Source organism: Neodiprion lecontei, chromosome 3 (genome assembly GCF_021901455.1).
Source record: "Neodiprion lecontei isolate iyNeoLeco1 chromosome 3, iyNeoLeco1.1, whole genome shotgun sequence".
NCBI classification, from domain to species: domain Eukaryota; kingdom Metazoa; phylum Arthropoda; class Insecta; order Hymenoptera; family Diprionidae; genus Neodiprion; species Neodiprion lecontei.
Window position 1 is genome coordinate 36094291 of NC_060262.1, and position 21505 is coordinate 36115795.

General features: G+C 39.5%; 1 protein-coding gene across 4 annotated transcripts in view; it reads right to left on the reverse strand.

Moving 5' to 3' along the window:
* The window catches only part of LOC107226636 (helix-loop-helix protein 11), a 188096-nt gene that overhangs the window by 114500 nt on the left and 52091 nt on the right, over window positions 1–21505 (reverse strand). Inside the window, exons 1-2 of one of the 4 annotated variants that reach the window (XM_046734204.1) lie at window positions 18806–18868; window positions 17353–17436 (exon numbers count right to left, since the gene is read on the reverse strand). The exons of the other annotated variants lie outside the window; for them this stretch is intronic. Coding sequence (XP_046590160.1) covers window positions 17353–17436; window positions 18806–18853 — 132 coding nt within the window. The 5' untranslated portion in view covers window positions 18854–18868. Of the gene's footprint in view, window positions 1–17352; window positions 17437–18805; window positions 18869–21505 lie in introns of those variants that run through there. 4 annotated transcript variants of the gene reach the window in all.

The following is a 21505-nucleotide window of genomic DNA, read 5'->3' on the forward strand; positions in this document are numbered from 1 at the left end:
GTAGTGTAAGAAAAATGCTCTACAATTTAAAAAACGAGCAGCTGTTGTACAAATCCTAAAAATTATCAACGTTGTTCCAATACGAAAATATAATACGTACAGCAATTATACTGCAGAAAAGAAGAAGAAAGTGTTGAACAAAGTAAACGATGACGATAATTTTTCTTTACGTGATTTTTTCCCATCTGTGGCAAATCGATCGTTTCAATTTACCTCGTTAACCAGCGATATGGAAAAAAAAAGAAAAAAAAAATAAAATAAATAACAAGAAACTGAATAATTCACCTCCTAGAAACGCGATCCCGTTCTTCCCACGCGCCCGTACGATCTACGAGCGTAATTGCACACGTACGCAATGCGCTTATTGTTAGCAAGGAGGTCGATTCTTGAACCCAAACTATGCGTAGTATTATAAACGTACGCTACAACTGAAATAGAACAAGGCTCACCGTCTGGCTATGTGACGTCTCTGTCCCGTGCAACATGCAAGTGTAACTCTACCCACGTGGTGCATAAACGGAATGAAAAATAAAAGAAAGAAGCTAAAAAATATCAAGATAGCATCAGTCGATGCACTTGCGCAATTTTAGATCAACAAACTGTATCTATAGGTATATTATTACAAACGAATTCCGCGATAAGAACACTAAAACAGCTTACACTTATACTCGTCGCCTACTCTATATATTATTTCCACCTGCCAAACTCGACCAAAGTTTAGCATAACCTATAAAGTATAACGGAATTTCACGATGGCCTGAAATAAGCTTTGAAAATTCTGTGCCAAGTAATCGCAAACTGACTGACCGAACAGAGACGGCGGGTGGTTGGATTGTCGAGAAGCTTCGCGTGAGGGGATTACTTCGTATCCTGGAAGACGTGAGATTTGTAGGTACGCCAAGTGTGGTAATGGCGCGTCCCTTTTGGCCTTAGATGGAAATTGGGATCGACTGGAAAGGGTGGCAGAACGGATCGCACCGAAACTATCGGGCAGGGACCGAAACCGTCTGATCCGTCATCGAGACGTGCAACCTGATATTACCTGCCCCGAAATTTCATTGCTCCGAGTTCTGTGCGTGACGGTTGGAGGACGAGGAAACTTGTTCGAAAAGAGAGACGATTTTGACCTTCGATTTTTCTTTAAAACTTCCCCGAAATTAATCAAACCGTTCGGTAAAATCGATGAAACTGCTACTCCGACGTGAGAACGTGTGAAAATGCAGCTTGTAAATCGGGCAACAAAATCATTTCGACGAATCGACTTTTCCAAATAACATACAGAAAATAAAAATCGGTATTAATATTACAGTGCATAAATGATTCTGCTATCGAAAGCAGAAAGATGAAAAAAAAAAAAAAACCGAATTATTATATAAAAGTTATATTACACACAGTCGGATCGAATTTCCATATCTTGTTATTAATTTCCCCTGTATAAATGAATATTGGCCGAAAGGAGAAGGAGGGAGGAGGATGAGGAGGAGGCTATTTTGCCGAAGCTGTGAAAAGGGGATAACAATTATGTACGTAATGTGAGAATAATTGGCCTTTTCAAGCACGAAGAAGGCAATTAAGAATAAGAATAACAAGTAGAAATAGAAGCGGAATACAGACGGCGTAACGGGCGTCGTTGTCCGAATCTATGCGTAATAACATCTCCGCAATTCTGCTGCCACGACATTTCGCCATTATTCGCAACGAAACACGTATAAAGCCAGCGGCAAAAACGAAACGCCGACAAACGCGTAAGAAGCAACGATGTATGTGTATATACATATACGTACACATACATACATATATATATATGGGCTATTCCGCGTCAACCGGATCAGTCATCTCTCAGATATTTTTTTAATTTGGCATGTGGATTGTGTAGGGGGAGTTAGATTTTTGTGCCAAAGCGCGAATCTCATAATGCAAAATTCGATTTTTTATTAACAATAACAAATTAGACTCCCATTTTTTTCAAAAATTCATAACTTTGGCAAAAAGTTAGATACAATATATTTTTTTTTTCAAATTACGCGGAAAGCTCCATAGAATTTAAAAAAAAATACGAAATGGTAAAAAAAAGTTGTTATCAATTGTTTATTTAACAATTAATTTTTCAAAGATTTTTAAAACAATGACTGACACGATCAAAAAATTTTTTTAAGATTTCAACATGTTCCTTGAACTGTACTACAACCTGTAAATTAATTCCAGAGGGGTGTTTTTCTTCGTTTTCGAGTAAAAAATGATTAAAGGTGTCGATGCGCATGAAATTGCGGCGCGCTGAGTCTCTACGTAATGGCGGGCGGCCGGTTGCCGTCCACCGCTAGCTCGCGGCGGCGTCGCAGCGTTATTTTAGTGTCATTTTCACGATGTAGGACATGATTGAAGAATCTGAAAAAAATACTGTACCTTCACAAGGCCTGCTCAAAGCGATAACTGAAGTTTCAAGAATGTGTTTTTATTTTAAAATAAGTAGCAAGTTATGTAATTATTATCATTTATGTGCCCTCTCATGGTGTGTAACCGTTATTTCTTGAAGCTCTGTAATAAAAAAACGGTGAAAAACACATTCCTGAAACTTCACTTATCGCTTTGAGCAGGCCTTGTGAAGGTACAGTATTTTTTTCAGATTCTTCAATCGTGTCCTACATCGTGAAAATGACACTAAAATAACGCTGCGACGCCGCCGCGGGCTAGCGGTGGACGGCAACCGGCCGCCCGCCATTACGTAGAGACTCGGCGCACCGCAATTTCATGTGCATCGACACCTTTAATCATTTTTTACTCAAAAACGAAGAAAAACACCCCTCTGGAATTAATTCTCAGATTGTAGTACAGTTCAAGGAACGTGTCGAAATTTTAAAAAAATTTTTTGATCGTGTCAGTCACTGTTTTAAAAATCTTTGAAAAATTAATTGTTAAATAAACAATTGATAACAACTTTTTTTTACCATTTCGTATTTTTTTTTAAATTCTATGGAGCTTTCCGCGTAATTTGAAAAAAAAAAATATATTGTATCTAACTTTTTGCCAAAGTTATGAATTTTTGAAAAAAATGGGAGTCTAATTTGTTATTGTTAATAAAAAATCGAATTTTGCATTACGAGATTCACGCTTTGGCACAAAAATCTAACTCCCCCTACACAATCCACATGCCAAATTAAAAAAATATCTGAGAGATGACTGATCCGGTTGACGCGGAATAGCCCATATATATATATTAGAATTATGTAGGTACATTTAATACTCGCCACGTGTAATGACTCCTTATAAAATCAGGACGACAAATAGAATAGGTTAAAAGTACCCCGTGACCAAATAACTCTTCCAATCATTATTATAGTAGTCGAAGAGCATATATATATATATACTCTTATGTGCCAGTATACCTTAAAATTGGCCAAATCACTCGAAAGTATCGCATCAAAATTCTTGGACCGTTGTCAAGAATTTTTCAATCATCATTACACAGCTAAGAAAAATCTTTTCATTTTAACGAAGCATAAAAATTCTTATCACTTCGATAGTCGAGAAAAAAAAAATATATATATGTATATATGTATATATAAATTGATCCGATGAGTTTTTTGTCTGCTGATTCGTCCAATTTTACTCGACAGACCGGAAGTGCCACGTGTTACGGTCAACCGAAAGCGTAGTAGGGCTGCTGAAAAAAGGCTATTGGGTACATTATATATATATATATATATATATACACATACAGACGCAAATGCGATCCGTGTCGGAAGGGGGGGGGTTTACTTGGCGAATCGAAGTGGTATATTCAGCGAAATAAAGGCAAAGGCGAGAGGATGCTTGGTGGGGGTTTCAGAAGCGCATGGCACGTGCGAATTTATTAGCCTTGTCCCAGTCTTCGGTTTGGCGCGACCTTCGAAATCGGTCGCGGCCTAATTCTGCACGGACAGTCAGGCAAAACCATGCGAGGAAACCTACAAGGGTACGTTCACACCGTATCGCCTCTTTGGCTTTACGTACGTGTGAGTGTGTGTGTGTGTGTTCCATACACACGTGGGTCTGTGTAGGTGCATACTTTACGTAAGGGATACGCCACCAACTCGCCGCGACGATGGATGCAGGGTTTACGATTTCATTGTCAGTATCGTGTTTCTCAATTTTAGAATATCGCAACCGCTAAACGTTGATTTGTAAAACAAAAAGGAGGAAGAAAAAAAGAAAAAGTAACAGAAAGAGAGGGAGATAAAAGTGTTACACGGATCAGGTGTAATAAAATATGCCAACAATCGGTGTGCAAAAATTTCATTATAACGGCGAGAACAAATCCTCAGAAGAAAACGAATGCGAAAAGAACGGTAGGTACGTGTGTTTGCATCGTAACGTCGGCAAATGATTTTATTACACGGTCGTACAACATTTCTTGTTTACTCGACAATCCCCCATATTCACTGCACTTTGCCAAATTTTTGTATCTACAATCAACACCGTATACTTGCGTGTGTGTGGTAAAACTTATATACAAGAAAGTTTATTTCAGGACCTATTGAATCGATTCGAATCCCGGTTTGTTCCAGGTCAAGAGACGGATTTGACCAACCGCTCCGCAAGTTTGAAAGTTCGTACGATAGAAATAGATTTATAAATCTGATCAACGTGATCCTCGTACGTTCATCGGATATTCTCAGCTAAGAGAAACGCATTATTAAATGCAACAGCGAGGGTGTTATACAGATATTATTACCAACGTATCATTAAAGCAGAGAACGAGGAAACGATTTTGGTCGGCTTGAGTATTGATTTTGGCTTCTGAACGTGGAACAGGTCAATTAGTTGCACGGAACCCTGCGGGAAAAGGTGACTGGTCAAAGCCGGGCGTATCAAAACGCTATTAAAACGGAAAGTGGATGAGACCTGGTTGATCGGTGTGTCGCGGTTCAGCCTCACGGTTTGAATTTTTCATTTCGATCCGACAGCCACGATGACGGAAGGACGACGGACCGATCGCAGGCACGTATGTTCAGCGAGTGGCCCAGACAATGTATTTTGGCATACCGGAAACGGGATGAGAAAAAAGAGAGAGAGAGAAATTACAGGTCTTGCGTTTGACAATTGGAGGGAGGGAGTCAGGGAGGGAGGGATGTGCTACCAGGATGGAAGCCGTGTTTCAAGATGCATGTACACATATATGTATACATATATGTAATATGCAAACATTCCTACTCCGCGAATATACATATATATACATATATATATATATATAGTAGAGCTACTGCGGTATGTGACGCGTATAATCTCGGGGTGGAAACGAGACGTGACGGTATAAACGCCCTCAGAGAGAATGTCTAAATACGAAAACGAGAGGAGAACAGCAGCAAAAGTAGATAAGGTAGGTTTACAGGCACTCTTGCCTTACTCGTGAATCTCAAGCTTTTCGAGGTAGTGTTTTTTCTACCATTGCGACGATCCCTTCTACATTCTATGTTACAGTGACTGAAGACTCGGGATAGATCATCGTCATCGTCGTCTTTATCGTTGTTACCACTTCGTTTCGCTTCATTCCGTTATCGCGAAAACTGACGTTGCAACGTTGAAATCGAACTATGACGTACGGTAATGTTCGTTAACGGATTTCCAGTAGCTAACTGTGTTTTTGGAATGAGAACTAACAGTAAAACGAGTTTCTTTTCTATGGAAATACTTGTGTCTCTGCGATCAACGTGTCGCTTGTTTCACCTGTCACTTGAAATTTGCTAAGAATGAAAACTCGTTCGAGTTTTGAATTAAAAATAACACACAAATTTTTTAAAAAGTGAGTCACCGAAAACATATTAACGAACATTACTGTACGTACATTAATGTTAATATTGGCAAGAAATAAGGCGAATATTTTCCACGAGGTCTGCAAGGTGGTCGTCGGTTAATTAGATAAGATCCATCTTATTCGAAGCACGTTGTAGATGAATAGAATTTTCAAACGAATTCAAAACTCATCGTCGATCCTCTCGATTGAGATTCTGATTCAACCGATGTTTTTAAGTGGGATGTGAGTTTAAATATAAGAAGAAAGAGCTTTCTTGAATGGAATAATTGGCGTAATTATACATCACGGCGATGAATTGAAAGAGTTAAATATTCGCAGTGATGCGGTGATGTTTGCGAATATAATAAATAAAATTCGTACCGCGATGATCAAACGGGGTTTATTCGATATTAACGAGAGAGAGAGAGAGAGAGATGCGATGAATTCTTGTACGCAAGTTCGTGTAACTTCAGAATTTGCGAAACGGTGAGCTAATTAAGCGAAATTCAAACGAGCTCTTCTCTTCGCTAATTTCCCCTTATCGGATTTTCTCTCCATTCTCATTCCGGTGTATCTTGGCCTTCGCAAAATTTTCGAGTCGAAGATATAATTTTCTCAAGCTTATAATATTATATTTCCGCGTGTCTTTTCCATTTCGAAAATAAATCCTCTACTCTCGTATCTCAAAATTTCATCCAAATGTCAAATTGCGCCACAAAACCGGCACAACATTCTCCCATACAGCGCTTTGTCCACCGTGTTTCGGTTTAACTGTCGTCGATGCCGAAAACTGCGACTCAACTTACACTGTAAATTATACATACCCACACTTTTATCACATATACCTACGCGGTACATCTCTGACCACTAATCCTACACATTGTACATGCGTACAAACATATTTTTTCGTTTTTTGTTCCTTGAAATTTTTTTGCGATTAGTTCTGCAACCGCCGTAGCAGCTGCAGGCTAGCTGTTATATACGTTGTACAAAATTCGCCTAACAAAAAAAGTTGTGCAAATCCCCCCCCCCCCCCCCCCTCCTCGAACTATATACGTATACCTATAATTGCCAGGTGTTTGGAGACCTTGCGTTAGATTGCACATTGCGCCATTCACCGTGCGGCGCATGTCTCTCAAACTCAAGATCAAAACAACTACATGTGGGTATATAATTCGGATAGTAGGTTGAACGCGAGTGTGTGTAAAATCAACCGCACACGTGATACTTCGTTTCATGATTGAGTAAATCGAGTAATTGAATTTTCAATTAATATCGCGTGGGTACCTACTTTGTATGCTTTTCTTTTTTTTTTTTTCTTTTTTTTTCTTTTCTTTGCCGTCCTCCTTTTTGTCTTTACTTGGCGATAACGGAGAAAGCTGCTGCTTCGTGTATCGTATGCACGAGCGATTAATTACACGGATAAAAAAAAATATCCGTGCAAGTATCTTACGTAATAAGTTTACACCAAAGATAATTCGCGTGAATCATAATTATACATGACGTACGATACGAAATTGAATTCAGATTTTTAACGGCGGCAGCGGCATTTAATTGCACGAATTAATTACAATGAAAGGAAACATCGGTGTATAATATAATCGATATACTATCGATAATAATAATTAGCATAAAAATTAATAATAATTCAACCAAGAAGAAACTAATTCGGCATGAATACTTGAGTGGTATCACAGGTATAAACACACAGGTGCGTATCTCTCAACGTTACCCGATCGACTAGTTAATTAACCAATAAATTAATATCCTCAATTAATTTACCACTGAACGCTTTTACCAAAAAACGAAAACGACCGGACTAGAGATATAATGTGACGTAATAATCCAAAGTTTGTATTATGTTCGTAAAGTGTTTTTAAAAACAAGTTGATCTTTGCGTCAAGTATTCCTATGCAAATAGTTAATATAACGATATGATCTCGGGGAGGGGAGCAAATAAATCCTTTCCGCAAGTGCATTGCAGATATGAAGAGAACAACGCAAAGGAAATCTTCCAAGGTATCCGTATACAAGAATTCTCACTGCAAATGCATACGGAGAGAGACGTCGCCTGTTTTGCCTCTGTCCTTCCCCAAGAGGAAAAATATTCAAGTGTCGTGCAGTGGCGAAAATGCTACGTACACGATAGGATGGTCGCTCGGAGGTTGAAGGTGTCGCTTGAATAGATACGTATACTCGCGACGATTTCATTAACGTTTCCAGTGTAACAACACGGCGCAAAGGAGCATCAACTCTCGTAAAATCTGTGTGTGTTTGTGTGTTTGTGTGTGTGGTGTAGTATAATAAGTAGTCAGTGTCGGATGGTTCGCGTAGTACTCTAGCTTCTGTTACGACAATTACGTACTACGGTTGGTTGCTATGACTTGAATTTATGCAACAGTGTTTGTAGCGAGGTGTAGAAACGACGCTCGAAAAAGGAACAACCTTTTTTTACGCCATTTATTTCACCCGCCCTGGGATATTTGTTTCCAATATCAATTTTCAGGAGGAAATTTGTCTTTGTTTGTTTATTTTTATTTATTTTTTTTTTTCATTTTTGTTTTTTTTTTTTTTTTTTTTCCAATCTCTCTTCGCAGATGCAAGAACGCGGAAAGTTTCCGAGATAAAGAGGCGATGCAAGCCGGCAGCTGTGATATCTATTGTTCGAGGGTAGAGGGTATAATCTTGAACCAGACTCGAGCAAACTCTCAACTTTTCCCTACAAAACTTTACACGCGGTTGAACGTCAAAGTTACGCGGTATAATCATGCTTACGTTCTTGGCTATCTTCGATCTACGATCTACACACTGTAACGACGTTGTAAACCGACGTTAATTGCAATTAATTGTAACATCCAATTAGCCCTCGCTGTTCCTCCCGGGGTTTCAAGCCTATAGTCGTCCGGTGAATAAATACAGTGGTACTCAAACCCCGTGGCTCGTTTTCTCTCTCTTACGTACGTCTTTCGCGTGCGTGCAAAGCGGAAGAAAAACAACAACAACAACGACAACAACAAAAAATATCACCGATTGCTCGAATTTTCTCCTCAATTTTCGGTGAAAGATACGGAGAGAGAAGAAGGAGAGAAAGCGGGATACGTAAGAAAAGCAGATAAAAAACAAAGAAGCAGCAACCGTGATTTTGACTACACGAAACGTTACGCAAGAGGGAAGGAAGGAAAGAAAAGCACGGCATTTGTATTATTACACATACACGTTGGATCAGTGAAACGCGTCGTTACGGAAAGGGTATACTAATTGAAACGAGTCCGAGGATCCTTTTATACGCGAGTGTGTATACACAGGTATGTACATAGTCGTCTACGACGGGAGAAAATAAGCCGACAAAGTGTATTATTGCCTCGCGAGGTGAAAGAAAAAGAATTAAAGCTCGGGCGCGAACTTTCCAACTAAAATAGCCCGACGCGTTGGCTAATTACAGAGCAGGGGGACCCGCGTCTGTCCGTCAATTCCTCAGGATCTGCCCACGTGTCAGTCGGACGGACGTCTATAACGCCTCTCTCTCACTCTCTGTCTCTCTCCAAGTGGAATATGACCTACAACTCGTTGTGCGTTTTATTATAAAATTGCGCCCACGTGTCGCGTTCCTGCCCGATTGACACGAGCTTAGAAATAAGGAACTTTGAGAATCATCGGTCGAGGAAAAAGGAAAAAGAATAATTATTCTTGGCAAAAAAAAAAAAGTATGTACGTACATAGATATATATAATATATATGTGCGCGCGTGTGTGTGAATATTTTTAGCAAGCAGCGTAGCCGCTAATCTAACTTTTTGTCATATACATACACGCTGCGTGTATATTAGGGTATACGTATAGGTATAATTTAATTCGTGAATGTAATAGGAAGAAAAGGACGTTTTAGGCGAGGCGATTTTTATTCATTTTATTAAACAACGACGAGAAACGACCTTGTCGTGCATTAGCATAAATTCGCAATAAACTCGACCGCCTAATTATACCGCGAGATCGATAATTCGCACGTCGCTGCCCCTCCGTATTTCGTCACACTGCTATATAACAAGCTTATAAATAATCCCACTCCATCGTTATACCTGGTGAACTATTTGCACTGTGAACGGGATTGAAATTTAGAATGGGGAAAAAAGACGGAAAGTGTCCGGATGACGATGCCCGACGATTTCCGCCGCAACGGCGCTCAGCGATAACCGGAAGTTATGTTCAATGACGAGGAAAGATTTTTTTAAAATAAAAACAAAACGAAAATAAAGTAAGACGAATATATATCCGTAAGTGGAAAAGTCTTCGAACCAGGCAACTGCGACGGATGCGGTTAGTAATTTAAAAAACATTACAGCAATTTCATTATCAAGCCTGCAAAGGCAGACACGTATTTATTATATACCTTGCATGTGATGCCTGATAACTCGAGCTTCTCCTCACCGCAAACGGCAGTCAACTTGTCCGTTCTCTTGCCATGCTACACGCGCAGGTATTGTCTGATTAAACGCGTTTTTTTTTTTTGGTAACTCTTTAATCCCTGGTTCTAAAAGTACCAAAAAAATCTAGCAATTAGTTTTAGTCAGATCCGAGAAATTCACAATATGTGCAGTTGGTTTATAATTTTGGAAAATAAAAGAGCCAATAATGTGGTCAAAACATATAAATAACCGTTAGACTTACCTTACGTAAAAATAAAATTGTTCGTAAAGAGCTCTATTAATATGTTATTAATTTCGGCAGAAAGCTAATTACGTATAATAATAAGACTGATTAAAAATTCTCACGATTCAAACGTTTATACAGTATACAAATCCTGTATGTATCTCTGCATTCCACAGCCTCGGAATTAGCGAGCTTATTTCAGACGATAACGGAAGAACGATCGAATGAAATAAAGAAATAAAGATAAATAAGGGAATCGAACAATCGGTGTGAATTTGCTTCACGACGCGACGGCCGCGGCCGATCGGTAAACGATGTTACATGCAAATTATTTTTCTTTGTTAAGCCAACCGACGAAAAACGTGACTTGGCCAACTTTTCTTTGTTCCCATGCCGCGGATACTGCTGCATAATTGCATTGGGCTGACCGAGAATATATATATATATACACATAAAAGGAATTTGAATTTACGATCGCGTTCGAATTGCCCGTACCTTTCGTTCAAAACTTATTCGACTTATTGTTAGTTTAAAAAAAAACCATTATGCAACCTCTCAAATATATTTAACCACAAGAAAATTGAGCGTACAATTTATGAAAAAATCACTTCGCTTATTTTCGATACCAACATTCGCACTGCACAAAATCATTGACACAAGTCGAGGTTATAAACTACGCAGGGGGGGGGAAAATATGTAAGAGTATGAAAACAAGAGGAGATAAATTGGGACGGGTAATCAGAGATTTCTTTTTGTGCTACATTCTTCTCCGACACACGGGGTAGTAAATCGCTTTTATCACCAGTACAGTAATTCTCGAGACACAAGCCGGGTGGATATTGCAAAGAATTAGCCGAGATTATATACCTAGCCTTAATAACTTATAGAAACCGTTAAACGCGGAGCAACCAGAATTTATTAAAATCCCAAAACGCGGGATTCCGCCTTCTTTTCTTAACCTGCCATGGAAAACAATCGCATTTACAGCGAATATTCGTTTTCGAATGTAAGCAAAGATTCGCTCGCCGAGCTCTCGCCAGATAATAAAATCATTTAACAAAAAAACTACAATTATTGTATCCGGATTAAGACATTATACCCAATGATAAGCGTATAAACCAATCTAGGAATGTTCGGAGTGAAAAATAGAAGCTTGGAAATTTTTTTGGAAATTGTCAGACCGTTTAAACATTATTTTAATTTATCAACAAAATTAAAAGCACTGAACAAAAAAAAAAAAAAAAACAACAACAACAAAGAATCGGCCAATAATGGGATCGATTTTGTATAAGGTTTGAAAAAGAAAATACAGTTTTTTGACAATATTGCGCGAATTTCAAAAAAAGATCCTTTGCAAAATCACTCTCAAATATTCACAACTAATTAACCAATGGAATAAAGAGTCTGAAAAAATTCATAGTACTGTTTCAGATTTTGGGAGAGTTGCAGAAAAATTTTTAAACAAAATCCAAGATGGCGAGGGTCAGACATTGTTTGGTTTCGCACGAAATTATCCCACATGCATATAAGTATATTGTATTTTGTGGATCCAAGAGTAGCATCGAGGTATCAAGCGACTTTTGACTGCTTAAAAATAACTCGAAAGATACAGATAACGTCCGCCGAGCGGTTCTTATCGAATCCCCGCTCCGTCGTTCGGTCAAAACTTACTTTACACGTTGCTGCAACCGCTCGGTGTCGAGTACGACGAAGGTAAAAATTGTCGTAAACCTACAAACCTCAGCGTCTATCCGTCATTCGATATTGCGATAAATGTATCAATTTGAAAAAAAAAACCTTGCAGGGTAATTTCGATGAAAGAGACAATTTTTTACAAGACACCATTATCATTTTTCTCACCTTCTTCTCAATTTCCGAATTACCGCGTTATTGCAACAGAGTCAAATGCACTTCGGAGAGAGGTTCGTCGCGTTCGTTGGTTTTTATTATTTCTTTTTCCTTGTTCTTCGTTGTTGTTTTTTTTTTTTTTTTCTTTTTTCTTTTTTCACAACGGTGCCCAGCCGACGTACTCGAGGTGAACACGAACTACACGAGTATCAATTTACACGCTGGCAGTAAGCCATACGAGTACTCACCAACCTGCAACCGGTTACGTACGATCATATTCGAATATTACCTGAAACTGAGAAAGCCAATCGGATGCATGGATGCGGATTTGACCTGTCGCCTTGATTGAAAGAATTTTTTCTTTTTCTTTTACGTTCAACTCCCCTCTCGCCGGTTTTTTTCATCATTCTTTTATTCAGGATGCAGCAAATGTAGAATACATTTCACGGAATATTGTCGTTCGAATCCAACGCCAATCTTGTCATAGATAAAAAAAAAAACCTTATCTATGCCTCCTTCGTCTCTCTTTTCTGTAGCTCAATGCTCGTACATAGTTTGCATGGAAATGGCGACGATCGATTACAACTTGTACGATTTATAAAAAAGAAAAGAATATGTGGAGAAAAGAGTGTAGTAGAAATAGGGGGGGGGGGTCCTGTATTTTAAAGTTGAGCGTAGGAGTTTGTACAAGGTGTGCTGTTAAAGCCAAATTCTTCGCATATGTAATTTCGAATGGTGGGAATGCAAAAAATAAAAAAAAAAACGAAAGAAATATAAAAAAAACTGATCCACATTCACAAACGGTTTATCGATATCATTATTCAAGTTCCAATTCAAAGAACAGTTGCGTACATTTAATTTAATAGTTGAAATTGCCGAATCACACAACTGTTATAATTTTCCACACATTTCACAAACGTTTTTTGCATTGTTAAATTTTCTCAAACGTACGAAAAACATTGATTGACTGAATATATAATAGATTCTATATTTTAAGAGCCGCAATAATATGATAACAAATTTGTAAAAATATGGAAACACGTAATTGGGAAGAGAAGGTGTATCGTATATATATATATATATATACACAGCAGCATCCAACAGCAGCCGACCAGACATATTGTATCGCCGCAAGTTATTTAGCGCATCGAAGCGAAGTGCATCGGCGTGCCAGCGACACCGAAGTTAAATTCCCACAATTCGGCGAACGAACAACGTCCGCTCTCAGCGCGAAGAAAACTCGGTCAACAATTCGTACGGGCTTGCAATTAATTTAACCGGTTTACACGTTGCCGGCAAACGAGGCTTCGGAGACAAAAGGAAAAAACGCAAAAAAAAAAAAAAAGAAAAAACGTAATATAAATAAAAAAAACGGACGGATTTTCAACAACTTGTATATATATACTCAGGTATCTGACCAAAAGTTTTGTACGGTCCGGTAAGGTAAGGAGGTAAGGATAAAATGCAGTTTGCCGATCGACGACAAGAGACTATGAATGTAATAATAATATAAAAATTATATACGCTCTGAATTGCATTTTGATCGACGCATATTTACGACGTATGACAAAGCATCTGCGCCACCGACTTGCAACAGTTATCAGTTATTTTGAACGAAGCACGATGCGAAACAGTTTCAGTTTCTCACCGCAGGCGCATTGCGGGAGGTAAACAAAGTCAGCAATCCGTGATCGTGACGTTAACTGAGCTTTCAAATTAGTCGGACCGCTAACTAGTTTCCCAATTAATTAACATCAGTTTACGCGAGGATTTCTATCGTTGTTTCAGCAGCCCGAATGGGATTTGCACCCGCTAAGCTTTGCGGAAAAGTATACCTAACCCTTAGATTCCGCTATATGACACGTAAATAGAAATCTTGAATTATACGAACAAACAACAATTGAGACGAAATTTTGTACACCCCAATCACGAGACAATAAGGATTTAAAATCGCGTAATAATATTCGAGCGAAACAATTTGATCATTAAACCACTTTTAAAAATTCATTCAGGCGCCAATTTTCATGTTATTATATAGCCGCACGTTCAGGTTGAAGAAACGTGCATGTATTATATGCAGTGTTCAAGATCGTTGGACGGTAAGAGTTTAGTTGAGGCAGGCCGGTGCATTTTTAACGTCACAGTAGATACGCTATGCAAAACAAATACGACACGATTTCATAAATTTATATACAACGCACGCAATTAACCGGTACGATAATTGTTTCTTTTCGTATATTTTTTATTTTTTCATTATTATTCGCGGACGGTTTCGTTCGTGGAACGGATATGCAGCGGCATTGAGACGTATCGTGAGAAATATTAATAATATTTCACACACTAGCGCGACAGAGAGATCGTTACGTAACCGCTACGTGTCGATGCAATTGTACTTAATCATTCGTTCCTTTTTTCCTTCGTCATTTATTACCTACACATTTTTTCCACTTTGATTCGATGAAAAAAAAAGTATGCAAAACGAAACGCGGAAATACTGCTAAACATGATTCGACATATTACATACACATATTTTTATTCGAGAAATGCGCAAGTCACGTGATGACGTTATGTTGATTTACGTTGCTATATTTTTCACGCATTAACCCCCAAAAAGATATATAATTATAATAATAATTATATACCCTCTACGCGACGATAATCGTTTTTATTACACTTTTATATCTCGACTCGGACTGAATCAGTAATTGCGAAAAGTTGAAGTTCTCGTAAATCGAGATTTTAAACCGAGCAGGTATATTTATATTAAGGATAGTCTGACAAACTGTTTTAATAATTATTTTACATAAAATCGTCTTATACAACTTACGCTATGAAATGAATTTCATTGCGAAATATAAATCGATTATAGAGAATACAGCAACGGGCGCATTTCAAAATTCCGATACCATTGCAAGAAACAAAATTTCACCGACCAAATTACACCTAACAAGTTGAAAAGCTTCCGAGAGAAAGAGTAATTTCGAAAAAATTCGGCAATATTGGAAAAATATAAGCGTACAAAAAAAAAAAAAACCATCGTTTCTCTTATTATTACATTACAATATACGAAAGGTGTTGTCCGGAAAATTTCGATCGTCGCATGTCAGCTGCGGTTAGCCGCTCAAACGGCATCAATAAAATCAACTATGTATGCGCGTACATAAACACACATACACATACGCACAAAACCGCGCCAGCTGTTCCTTTTCCCTGATTTCCCCACTTGGTTTTCATTACTTCCACCTTCCTTATCCCCCCCAACGGCACTGGTTTCCGCCTACGTTTTCGATTCTATGACGCGTTGTCTTCGCGGTCGCGATTCGCCGCGCGTGTCAAGGTAGCCCAACAAACCAATAAACCAACCAACGTCGATAACGCACCACCCATCGTAATGAAATGGAATAAAACGCAACAGGAAACGTTCTCTCGAGCAAATTGAATTATTGTTATAAAAGAAAAATAAGAAAATAAATAAAATAAAAGAATTTCACATCAAATTTCTCGCGTCTTTTCGTGCAGTTCGTGGCATACCTTTCGTTGTGGTCAAGTTAGCGTGTAAGGATAGTACTCGATGAGTGTACGCCAAAGTGTAAAATACATGGACCATAATGCATCGCGTCCCGTCGTTCGCTTTGGAAGCGACTCGTGCACGAACTAAGGAAGGAAGGAAGGAAGGAAGGAAGGAAGGAAGAAAGAAACGAACGGATGGATGGACACGCCGCTGTTAGCCGGTTTACGCTCCAGTTAAGGACCGTTAAACGAGAAAGGTTGTAGAGATCAGGTGCCCCGCATTATGGCGAACGTTTCTTCGAAATGGAATCTCTATTTCATTATCTTTTCATTCCTAACGCTCCGGTATCAATTAGACACAATATCACCGCGCCATAGATTATCGATAAATTGTAATGCAAAATCATGAAAAACGAGGTCTGACTAGAAGCAAAAAAGATAAAGAAGAAAATAAAGAAATGCGTATTAACGCACAGTGCGAATGAGTTTGTGACTATGTATATATTTTGATAGACGAAAGTAAGAACCGAAGTTCGGACGGATCAGCGGATCAGCAGATCGGCAAATTGGTAGGCCTACGACTTTAGAAGGAGAGAGTTGCGTATGGAGGTGTCAGGAAATCATAAAGTGTGTGAAATTAACTCAAATCCTGATCAGGTAACAAATTCAATAAATAACGACGAACTGAAACAATAAAGAAAGTCACACCATTCTAAAATTGTAAATACGACACATCAAACACTCTCCCTTCAAATTCTTCGAATAATTGTTCCGCTCGATTTTATCTATATACACTTTTACCGTCCGTTTTTACGTTATTGTTACTATTTTGTTTTATTCTTACTCGACTATTGTCTCTTATATCTTTTAACTTATGGACCTGTGCCGTCCACTTATATTTTTAAATTATAATCGACTTTTTAAACCAAAATGACCCAAATAAATGCCTAATTTTCTCTTTGATCGTCAACAACTATTTCTCGTAATTGTCTATTTATTTCCTTTTCTTTTACATTTGACTTGTAATCAATAAGTCAAAATTCATAACAAGTTGGTGAAAAAAAATATGACAAAGACCCGGATGAGCGTAAGTTCCGAGTCACGTAACGTCTCTCTTCCTCTCAATTTCCAAATAAATTCTCGACTGGCTCGTTATGATTGGTAATTTATCCCCATCGGGGAAAACGCGTAACCGGCCAACTCGCCTTGTGACACAAGCCACCGCGATTGTCTCCAAGATAACAGTTGTAAGGGTCGAATGTAATGGTTGGATCCTCGAAAGAGTAATCTTCCATTCAATCCAAACTTCCGGTGTCGTTCCACCGGAATTTAAGAAGGGGGCTTGCTCAAGCCTGCAATATACGTTATTATTATACTCAGACAATCCCTCCACAGGCGTATTATATAGACGATCCCCCATGTTTGCAGTAAACCCTCTTACGTGTCCGATACATGTAATCGTGTTTCTCGAGTGGTTGCTTACGATACACGCACTTACGCACAGCGTTTACTTTATACACCTGTAATAGGTACAGTCATATATTTACGTCACACAATACAGAGCTTGGAGGCTTTTACCTTGAGGTCGATGATTACAGGGGTTGAAAGAAACGCCGACTTCCGATTATCAACGTTCGTTATAAAGCGAGCGGCATGACTTACCTGAAAGAAAGCAAAAAAACGAACGTATAATATTTTATGAAAATACTGTAGTGCGCGTATAAATGCAAGTTTTTTTTTTTTTTTTTTTAAATCTTTTTTTCTTTTTTCAACGAGTAATGACTGCTGCGCAATCATCAATGATTATATCGGCACTGCAGCAGAAACTGTTTTGGCAATCTGATTACAGTGTAATATGTTAATAAAAACGCCCACCGCAATTACAGACGGATCAAGATGACGATGACGATGCTCCTTCGCATAATTATTAATTTGAATAAAGTTGAAACCGAGCTGCGGATACGAAGGAGTCCAAGCTTCCGGTACGTTATTCAATTTCACGACGATAAAAGATACCTACGCCAAAGCGCACCTAACCAAAGACGAATAATTTTACGTCTGTAATGCACGGTTGGATATTGTCGCGACAGGTATTAAATATACATGTGTGTATAAAAAATTAACGGTTGTAGAAATAAAAATCTGAAGAAATTCAGGAGTGCTTTTTTGTGACCGGAGAATCGTATGAAAATTCCTGAAGCAAATCAGGAATGGTGAGGGAAAATCATTGGTCGAGTAGACGTGGAATGCCTCATACATGGTATACATATATACGTATACAGATGGAAATAGGAATGTAACTGATGCTATTGTGACTATCAATTCCGGGGGTGAATGAAATAAAATATGACAGATATTCCCAGCGGAGTGATTTCGACTCCTTCCGGCACGCGAGGTGATTTATCGTTCCGTTTGAGTATCGTTCACGAATTAAAATCGCGTTATTTCACTACCCTCGACACTTTAAAGTACATTATCGCGTGCGCTTGTGACGCCGAAAACGTTTTAACATATCGATACCCGAAAATAATTGGTCGGGAGTATCTAAATATTACTTAATAGGAATGACGCCGATGCAAAGTCGGAATGCAATCGGTAAGAAAAACAAACTGTTCAATTAACGCGCTGCAGCCACGATTAGCGAGGTGATCGTCCGTGGTGGTTGAGCAAAGAAACAACAAACAGCTGAATAAACGACAATTAAGACGTCAACTTCAGAGACCGGGAGAAGCTGCAGCGTTGAATACTCTCACAATTAAAGAGCCTGAAACAAGAACCGAAAGAGAGGAAGAGACGAAGAGAGGGGGGAGGAGAGGGAGAGACAGAGAGAGAGAGAGAGAGAGAGAATCACGCAACACGTAGCCAAGCCAGCGCAGGTAAATGCGTCATTCCTAACGAAGCCAGGATAGACACTCTCTTTGCCTTTAAAGCGGATATGATTCAGCGGGATTCCAACGTGTGTCCATAATAATATAATCTAACACTGCGCGGTGTTGTCGTCGTGTTGCTAGCTATTTGTAAGTATAGTTACCACGAGCAATGCCTGGATGTTACACAGGTATAATATCGGCCAGTCCATGTGTGGGGTACGGCTGTAGGAGTAATCAAGTGTGCGATCCTTGTACCATAACGTAGTAAGTTGGACGCGAAGGTGCCTTCGATCCGCGTTGACAATGTTGTTGTGTACGTCGGGTATGGTTACACGTTACACACCGTCTACCCTCGCGGATCCAAGCCCTGCCACGCATTTGCAAAATCAGCAGCCAGTCGCTCACTGCGAACCGTGAACGGAGGAATACATCGTTTGTAGGTCTTTGGGTGAATGTACCCACGCGCGAGGCCGTCGTCGGCAACGAGAGCACCTACATAGTATAGGTATACACACCTTCGCACGGCGGAAAAGCTTCGCTTTAAATAAACCTCTCTGTGCCAAATTTTTACAACCTACCCCCTTCCCTCCCCCTTTCCACTAAGGATCGTCGTGAATGGTCCCACCACCAGTGTCTCTGCACTCTGCGGTCTATCCTCGCGGTGTTTTTCCAGCATGTCTGTCGCTGCATTCGTCCACATTTTTTCATCCCTCTACCCCCCTCTTGTTATTGTTAGTAGGTAGACAGGTAAAGAACGGTCCCCGACGCACTTTACGTGTCATATTCTACCGACAACGTTCCAACGATGGAGAGATGACGTGAAACGCGGTTGATTGTCGCTGTACGCCGAAGAAGGCGGTCGATCGGTTGACTCTCCGCGGATCGACGACTGCGACGAACGCCCGAAGCGATCCGATCGACGTAAGGCCCAAGGGCCGGTTTCTTTATATATGGTGGTCTTCTCGCCGAGGCGACGTCGTCTTGATCGTCTATGCGCCACTTTCACTCGAACCTTAAATACGACTCGCTCAACGGCTGACTGACTGACTGACTGACTGATTGACTTTACGTTACGATCAAGATCGGGCCGCAAGACCTCTTTTCCCAAGGTGTAATTAAACGGTTTGACGATTTGATTCGGCTGAAAACAGGATTTCCAACGTGTCTGAAATTTCAATCGATCAAGTTCGAGACAGTAAACGAAACTTGATCGTCAACTATTGAAAAGCACGATACGGCGATGAACTTGAGGCTGAATACTCCATGATTTTTATCGAAAGTTTTACACTTCAACTGGTAATGAAAGAGTATAGTTCCAAGTTCATACATTCGTACTGTCGCAAGAAACAAAAATGACCGATTCACTTGCTCGTCGGTAAGTAGAACGTGAATCCGTGACGTAAGTATACATGCATAAATTTCACCCTCAAGTTATTAAAAAGCATATCGATACTTGTATTGAAAATTTATTGCACGTTAAGCGCGGAAATACTTCGGACGAAAACCAGATTGCCGAGATAATTCCTCTCCTCCTCCCTCTGTGAAAACTGGCCGGTCGTTTAAATCCCGAAAACTCAGCGAGGGGGTTAAATTTTCCCGTAAAACAACGCCGCGGATTTTCGAAACCCCTGCATGTACGTCAAGCCTTTTGTATTCCGACGAGAAACAAAACTCCCGCGTTTTAAATAGACACAATTACTAACCTATGTAGATGATACGTGTATCTATCTTCAATTTATTTTTAAGAAGTTTTCGACGTTTCACATATTTCGAACGAAACGCACGAGAATCGACGATGACTGTACATACGACCGACGTTAATCGACCTCTTGTTTCATCTGTCGCTACTTGCTGTTGCTGTTGTTCTTTCGTTTCGTGCTATCCATTTTTCGCCTACAAGCCCACGACAGAGAAGACGCGTCGTCATAAAACGGCATTCGAACGGACCGAAGGGTTTCACCCCTGCAGACCGAACAAAACTGAAACCCTCGACGTAGTCGCGAGGCGAGGGGTTGTTAAATTACGAACCAGCAACCGACAATTAATATCGCCATTATTATCACGATGCTTGTTATTTTTCTCATTCTAGTTGTTATTCTTATTGCTATCGTCGTCGTCATCATCATCATCATCGACATCGTCGTTGAGGGAACGATCGCCTCGAGATCTTCCATCGTCCTCGTAGTCGGTACACGTGTCCTTCCTCCTCCTCCTCCTCCTCCACCACCACCACCACCACTACTATTACTATTACTGCACTAGTATTATATTTGTACACGTATACGTATAGGTATAAAACCCGCGAGCTATTTGTAAACAGCGATGTTTGTAAACAACTGGTTCTTTGCGAGGGTCGACTATAATACACAATAACCCTCGGCTCCAGAAATCGTCGTATATAAAACAAGGTAGGTGGCCACCAGCTGGGAAAATTGAAAATTCCGAAACAATTTCAGCTTTTGATATAAAAAGCACCATTCTTCAAACAAAAATTTTCTTTTTCATTCTACTCAATATCAATCTTTTGCCAATCTTTAGGTCAGTGCAAATGTGGAGAGAGAAATAAAGAGAGAGAGAGAGAAAGAGAGAGAGAGAGATGTTGAAAGAGAAACGGGGGACAAGTTGCTTTCTTCTACATGAAAAATAAAATAAAATAAAATAAGACACAAAAATATTCTTTCACGCGAGATCGTTCAGAAATCATTCGGGTGTTGTACACATGTACCAGATTCTTCTGTATATCACCGGCCGCCGCAGTTGCTTCGCGATGATGACGAAAGATTCTCATTCATTGATGTTTCATTTTTTTTTCTCTCTTTCTTTCTCTTCTTTAATTAACACTCAAACAGCTTCTTTTTTTT